The sequence below is a fragment of the Glandiceps talaboti genome, chromosome 14, assembly GCF_964340395.1.
Source record: "Glandiceps talaboti chromosome 14, keGlaTala1.1, whole genome shotgun sequence".
NCBI lineage: Eukaryota > Metazoa > Hemichordata > Enteropneusta > Spengelidae > Glandiceps > Glandiceps talaboti.
The window spans coordinates 16993348-17001484 of NC_135562.1; the positions used below are offsets into that span (position 1 = coordinate 16993348).

At 36.0% G+C, this 8137-nt stretch overlaps 1 protein-coding gene across 1 annotated transcript in view; it reads left to right on the forward strand.

The window, feature by feature from the left end:
• Positions 1 to 6200: 6200 nt before the first annotated feature.
• Positions 6201 to 8137, forward strand: part of LOC144445350 (venom phosphodiesterase-like) — a 16243-nt gene continuing 14306 nt past the window's right edge. Inside the window, exons 1-4 of the mRNA XM_078134889.1 lie at positions 6201 to 6207; positions 6508 to 6580; positions 7526 to 7617; positions 7848 to 7927. Of these exons, the coding sequence (XP_077991015.1) occupies positions 6201 to 6207; positions 6508 to 6580; positions 7526 to 7617; positions 7848 to 7927 (252 nt within the window). The remainder of the gene's footprint in view (positions 6208 to 6507; positions 6581 to 7525; positions 7618 to 7847; positions 7928 to 8137) is intronic.

The following is an 8137-nucleotide window of genomic DNA, read 5'->3' on the forward strand; positions in this document are numbered from 1 at the left end:
TAATGGCTGCTTGTGATGCGATAAAATTCACATTTTTACTCCCAGTGAAACAATAACAGTAATCGCGGCATTTTTGAAAAAAAACAAATCTTTGTAAGGAGTTCTTGTATTGTGCCCTAGTAGTAGTACGATATCGAACCGACTACATACACACAACATACAAAACTGATTTCTAATTTTTTTTCTAATGAAATATTTTTGGTCCATCCATTTACCTGAAATGCATGTTTTCTATCGCCATTAATACCATTTCGAAAATGAAAGAAAAAAAAGCATCTGTTACGGACATTATATCAGGTATGCATTTACTATGCAAATTACACAGACGGTGTCACTGTCCACAGTTGTCATGGTGATAGCTGTCACCATGGAAACAGGGCTTAACTTCACATTGTTGTAATTAATATTCAGCACATATACAATTTGATACTGATTAGATTCCTTTGAATATAGTCGATTTTAATAATAATGTTTGTGTATAAGACATTTTGAAATTTAAAGTAGTTTTTTTTCTATCGTTGTATCTGTTATTGTCTTGTTAATCACAACAAAGCTATGGCCTCCTATAAACAAACGGAGTGAACTATGCATATGAAACACTACATTGTGTGTTGATGTACAGACTTATAGCTAAAATGATGTGGGCTTGGTGTTTCACTCATACATCATGACATTTAATACACGCCCTCAGACGACACCTTCAAATGCGAAAGAAACAATTACATATTCAAAGTGTCCATCAATGTAGAAGTAGTCAAGTTTAGATGTTGATTATCAGTTAGAAAATAAACAATTGAAGTCATTAAAATTAAGTCCATGTGTAATGTCTTCATTTTAGAAGCCTGTTTTTACTGCAGTGTGAAAGAATAGCAATGTATCAATGTTCAATGTGATTAGGCAAACGATCATGCTGTGTTTATTGAGTCTCTGTTTTTGTTAGTGTAGAGTTGAAATGTAAAAACGTAATGTCTCATGAGTAAATACCAAGCCAACATCATTTTATCTGTATTTTGTTAACACTTGTTGATTGGTCAATCACATCGTCAATTAACTTGGTTGATGCTTATAAGTCAGCTAATTAAAAATACCGAACCCTGTAGTTTGTTCTTGTACTTTTAAACGACATTTTACTTGTAAGTTACATATAACAATAGTGTCATAAAGTTGTATAAAAGTGCGATGTGACAATTTTATACGGGATATAAAATGTTTAAACATTGTCAGTAACTTTTATTGTGGTATATATCTTGCGAGATAAGACTAATGGAGCCTTGACCTAGATTTGGTCCTCGGCCGAACTGGAGGAGCCAACTCTGAGTGATCGAGGTCGATTCATGTCTCGGCAGACTTGTTTTAAAACGAAGTGATAGAACGATGAAACTTCTGTGAGCAATTTCAAGAAGCTGTATTTCCATATTAATACTGTTAGGTCGTTTTTTTTCCACTTTCATCAATTTGTAAGAAATAAACTCAAAATACAATTTCCGAAACTTGATGAGTATGTTTATTGTGTTTTCTGTATCACCCCTAAGTGAATTTGGTTTGGTCCAATTTGAGGTCTTGTAAGGTGACCTACCATAAATGAACTGTATATGCGTAGAAACGACAAGTAGTATTTATTGGTCAGTAGGTACATGTAGGTCGAGAGAGGAAAGATTGGTTACACTTCGCCTAATCAGTTCGTACAACCAACGGGTTGGGTTCCTGTCATTTCTTTTGGTGTTGTTAAAATTTGCCACTTCATTCATTGCGATGTCGTCTGAGGTAAGTTACTTTGAATTTCACAATACCGTGCAGCTTTTCTGTTTGATAAAACCACGCAGAAACCAACAAGAAACTGTACATGCCACACTTCAATGGCAAACTCGCATGTTTTGCTACATTTAGTGTAATTGTATTGGAACTCCATGCAGACAATTAGGCGTCAACGTTTTTCTTAGTATCAAACACCCGACGAAGGGCGCGTAAACTGTCCTTTGTGGTGTTGATTTTACATGTGTATGTTTGTATGGTGGCATGTGTAGTTCATTTCACTTAGACACATTGTAGCAAGAAACTGTACTCATTCAATCTTGCTATCTTAAAGTATATAGCATGTCCACTTTCTTAATCTTATTGGTTTCTGCTTGTTGTATCAAGCAGAAGAGCTGCACGGTATTGTGAAATTCACTGTACCACAAGTAAGGGATATACATTCTGGACAAATTACGTCGTCAACATTAATCTAACCGATCTCAAACAGTGTTACTAAACTGCGATGATGTATATCTAAATATTCATGATCATGAGGGAATCACAAGATTTCAGATAATATATCAACGGGGCACATGGACCTGACGTACGGCATACTTTTTTCTTTCATATTTTGGAGATATTCTACTCGTTTAATCATCACTAGTAACCATGGCAACTGAGTTAGACTGAATAGATAATTTGGATGACGTAATCTTTTGGTGCTCCCACAATATTACCGTATACAGCAGGATCGTAGACGTTTGACAAATGCACATGTATAAACCTATCAATGACATCATGGAGAATTCATACTTTTTCACACGCTAGTTGAGTTTTTTGTGCATTTGACGTTTAGATAAAAATATATGTGTTCGATAATGTTTGGATAACAGTTATATTTAAAGTTTTCTCGTATCCTCTAAAAGTCTAGTGCTATTTTTATATAATCTGATTGATGTATAGGGCATAGACTAAAGTGGTTTATACAAGCTGAGTTTTTAGTGTTTTACTCAGCTTAAAAATACACAGAACCACATTCTAGTATAACGTGTATTAAATGTCAATTCATGTCTTCTATAACATTACAATTGTCATCTGGTATTGTTAGAGCAGTGGATTGGATGGTAGGAATTTCCTAAATAATTTTTGATACGTATCATAAATTACGTCATCGGATCGTTAATGAGTTATATCTTAATGTCATGTATGAGTTCAACCAATTGCAAGTGGTGGTTAAGTGTGCTTCAGTAGGTACAATAATGTGAATACTTCAGTAAAAACTAAGCCTAAACATGTATAAACTCAGTCTGTGTCTCTTTAACGCGAACACAATTTGTTTTGAATAAACAACTACTAAAATAGAGTAAGTTACGTGGTCTTATTGTATACATATTTTTTGCAACTAAAATCAATACATGATCATAATACTAGTATCCTATATCACAAATTAGTTACTTCAGAATAATATGGCTGTCGTTTTATGACTGTCGTGTTTGAGAAATTGAATCGTGAGACTTTTAAGCTAGGAAAACATGTTTCAATTCGTTGCACATTGAAGAATAAACAATATCAAGTTGCCCCGGGCAAGAGTCCCATTCGGTAGAAATAACGTGCCCTGATGACATGACGTAAAGTCAGCCAGTGATCTGTGACAGTGTAGAGCAAATGTACACACCACGGCCACATTTTGAATATTTTTTGTATATTAGTCTGTTTAATGTTTGTGTTCACTGGCTCTGTTTGATAAAGAGACTATATAATTAAATTAGTCGCGTCATTTTATGGAAAAAAAGTGTCACCCATCAACTACAACGAAAATCATAAACCCTGAAACAAAACGTCGCCTAGCTCGACAAAAAATCTCACAAACATTGCTACAGTTTTTTGTCTGGCTAGACAAAATATCTCTTTGATGTTGTAAATCTCCTCGTTTGGCTCGACAAAAATATAATTAATATATCCACATGTTATCGTCTGACACAACAAGAACTGAATTACAATTGTTACATTTTAGTCAACTGACCGTCTAAAAAAAATATCAACGAACGCGCCAACCTAGGTCTACCAGGGACGTATAAATTTGGCAATGATCTCCGAAGTTAGTGGTAGCCCACGCAATGAAAGTGGAACAATATTGGTAAAGATGTTTGTTACACCAGACGATTGACGAAACGCTGTTGGTAATAAGAATCCTGTAATTATTTGTAATTGTAACATTGCATTATTGAAACAATGCACATTCTACACCTTAAGGTAGCAAGATTGAATTAATACAGTTTCGTCCAAATGAAATGAACTATAAGACATCAAAACATGGCTCCCACTTGTCTGTTTCTAGTTGCATAATTTTTAAATGGTTTATTTCTTTCATAAACAAAGTAGCACGAAAGAGCGATCGCTGCAACCATAGAGTGTAACAATTTCTAATTGGTTTCTGCATGGTTGTATCAAACAGGGCCAGTGAACGGTAACATGAAACGGACAGTAAGTCTTCTTGAGTTGAGGACGAGTAAGGGGGAGTAACAGAGATATTACATAACACTGGGCATATACCTCAGTGTACGTGATGTACATATGATTTTTCTGGGTGCAATGTTGTAAAGTATTAAATGTAACATTTTGATCAATCATTTTATTATCATCAGTTTATTAATATAACCCTACGACACTATTGGCATCTACAGGTGATTATTTTCAGCGGCGAAACCTTCGATTGTAGCACAAAAAGCATCGTGAAACAGGTGAGACTTAATTGCACTGTCCCTTAGGGATAATGTTCTAAATGTTGTGTCGTAAAGATTGTAAATGTCTTATCTTAAGAATGTAGCTTGTATTTAGTGGACTGATGCATGATTTACGGGTACTTTATAGCTTTTAATATCTGTTTCAGAGGGTCAAGGGTCAAAGGTTGACATAAATATCATAAATGATACACAGACTCGATTGCTGGGCTTCTGTATAGCGTTTTCAGTTACCTAAAATCTCGTGTGCCATCCGTGCCCTATGTGTTTAGTTGTGTTGTGTTGTGTTGTGTTGTGTTGTGTTGTGTTGTGTTGTGTTGTGCTGTGCTGTGTTGTGTTGTGTTGTGCTGTGCTGTGCTGTGCTGTGTTGTGTTGTGTTGTGTTGTGTTGTGTTGTGTTGTGTTGTGTTGTGCTGTGTTGTGTTGTGTTGTGTTGTGTTGTTGTGTTGTGTTGCGTTGTGTTGTGTTGTGTTGTGTTGTGTTGTGTTGTGTTGTGTTACGTTTTTCTTTTTTATGATATTGTGTTGTGATAACTACAATTATTATTTATGTGTACTAATCAAATTGTACATATTGTATCGTGTCTGTATCTATTTTACAGAGAACGGTCAATAAAAGATTGGTAATACTGTTTACAGTAAGTATTATATCTGATTTTATTATCATGGTATAATTGTATGAATCGGCAATCACTCTGGGTGCGAAAACGAACATGGCCCAGGGGACGTCGCACCTTTCACTGCAGTGTTGGCTGAATTGTACACACATGATATGATACGCATACATACATACATACATACATACATACATACATATACATACATACATACATACATACATACACACACACACACACACACACACACACACACACACACACACTAACATCACTATCTTTGTTGACAATTTAATATGTTCATATCAAATAATTCTTACAATAGATTTTGCTGATCATTCTATCTCTTACTGTTGGTATCGTAATCGGGTATCTAATCTTCAACACCGAGTCAGCAAGTTCCCCTACCTTACCAAGTTTCACCACATCCGAACGACCAGGTATGGTTAGATGTCGTATTCTGATTCCGAACACTATTTGTTCGAATGTTCATGTTTTGGTTACACTTGTCTTTTGATTGATTGATTGATCGATCGATTGATTGATTGATTGATTGATTGATTGATTGATTGATTGATTGATTGATTGATTCTCCCATCAACAACACTGTAAAGCATCCCTTATAGATGAGAGTTTGTTTGTACAATATATGATAGATATCCATTATTTATGTTTATATATGCCTCTTTATATATATGCCTGTTTTTATTACATTTTTGTGTCACTGTTCGTGTCAAATGTCTGCAAGCGCATCGTGAGAACATAAATCAAACATAAACTATGTACATACATTTACAGGTTGTTTACAAGTATAACTAGAGTCCTCTCCAAGATCTAAAGTGTAACAAATAATATATAAGCTTATTATATTACTTTATGGTCTGTGCATAGTTGATTGCTGTCGTTCTCCTAATATATGTCAAATGCCACTAAGCAGTATAAATACGTGAGGGTGGGGGGGGGGGAGTACGCGAACGGGTCCCTTTACTCCCATATGTTTTAGAAAGGGTTTACTTTTCGACATAAAATTTAAAAGATAGTTTTTCTTTAGGGAGGTTTAAAATCAACTCCGAGTTCTCCATATTCCAATCATATCCATACGAGTATCACATGTCAGGTAGGTTTCCATAATGTAACCACATTTATTCATGACCATGTCATAATATACGTATTGGTGTGACAACACGATGGGTTTAATTTGGAGGTCTGCGCGGAGCCTCCCTATACGCTCCGGGTTATGCCATTGGGTAATACACCCACTCCCCCCCCCCCAGGATGAGTTCCTCTTTCTGCATGCAAGCCAACGTTTTGTAAAGTTACGGTTTTGTCAGAATACCTGTATATCGTAAATATAACCCAAAACGTTAACTATATAATTATATCATATTTTATTTATACCGATTTTAATTTGTAACAGAAGCGATTCCTCAATATGATAAATGGTTAGACGTCCCTTGCAATACGTATGACGAAGCCAAATGCCCAGCTGGGTAAGTATCCTCGTCTATTTTACGCATGCGCAGTCGCAGACTGTAAGGATTCTGTTGATTACGTATACAATTATTGGTAACCATTATCATAGACATTAGAAAGAATCTCTCTCCACCACCGACTGTGCTATTATGTACCTTCTTTGTGGTAAAATTGACAGATTTCGTCATTATAAAAGTTTACGCAATAGTGACCATATTGAATTTTGACAGTAAAGTTTAATGTGTACACAGTGGGCTTTATAATGTTTTGGCGCCATCAACGATATGTATGTTGTCGAGGAACCATTTACATTCGTGCACAACGTAGCCTATACTTCAGTGACCTTTTACACACTCTCTGATTTACAGGCAGAAAGCACACAGTCCAATCAATACAACATTATCAACAATTTAGACTATCTTGAAGTTCCAAAGTCATCATGTATCACCTATTTGATTCTGGTGGTTAACACATATTATTACACCGTATCCGACGTTTTAAGCCAGGTAGCATCACTACTTGTGATATAAAACGTAATGTTGATGGTTGTCAAAATGTAGAGAGTTTTTTTTAAAATCCCTTTCTGAGTTGCATTAAGAACGGTACAGGTATATGAATCGCCATGTTATTCATGTATAGCCAAACATCTTTCTCCAATAGCGTTCATTATAATACCGTGCACAAGCCAAGTTAATGACTTTGAACAGAAAATATGGATTATATTACCCAGGTTGTTCTACGCATAGACATTTGAGAAAGAATCTATATTCTAAGTTATGATCCGCGTCTCTACGACCTTTTCTGGCGTGCTTGTAATATAGAGACGAGCTCTAAGATAAACTTGCCAACTATTACTAGTACATGTAGTCATTACATGTTGAGTTGAGTGTCATAGTTGGCAATGACTCGGAAGTTCACCCGTTCAATGTTACAAGCTCAATTACTTTGTCCTATTTTGATAGGTACAACAAACGCCCTCTAGTGGTGCTGGCAATGGACGGTTTTCGTGCTGAGTACCTTCACCGTAATTTCACACCAAATTTACAGAAGCTAGGTATCAATATTTTACTTTTCACGGCATAGCGACGTCACTCAGACTGCACAGTACAGTCAATATTACGTATTAATGTGATGCTTTATATGTCGGACATATTCGTGAATGTGGCAAAATGGCGGCCTTGTTATTGAATCTTGTTACAACATTTTAATAACAACAGGGTTGAAATGAATTGATAATGACACGCGAAACGCCTACGAAACTGATTCTGTACTTCTTTCTCACAGCTACTTGTGGAGTACATGCGCCCTCTATGAGACCAGTCTTTCCTACATACACCTTTCCCAATCATTACAGTATTGTCACGGTAAGTAGACAACGATTGTGGTGACTTGGGGTGGGTGGGGGTGGGGGTTAAGGGTGGGGAGGGGCTGAGGAAGGCATTGATGGTGCAAATAATAGATTCTCATCAACAATTTGCACCTTCTCTTAAAATGCTATCGATGCAAAGTGCAGTACATACTTATCCCCCAGCTCTTAATGTAAGCCTTGATGGAACGAAATGGAAACAAACGAA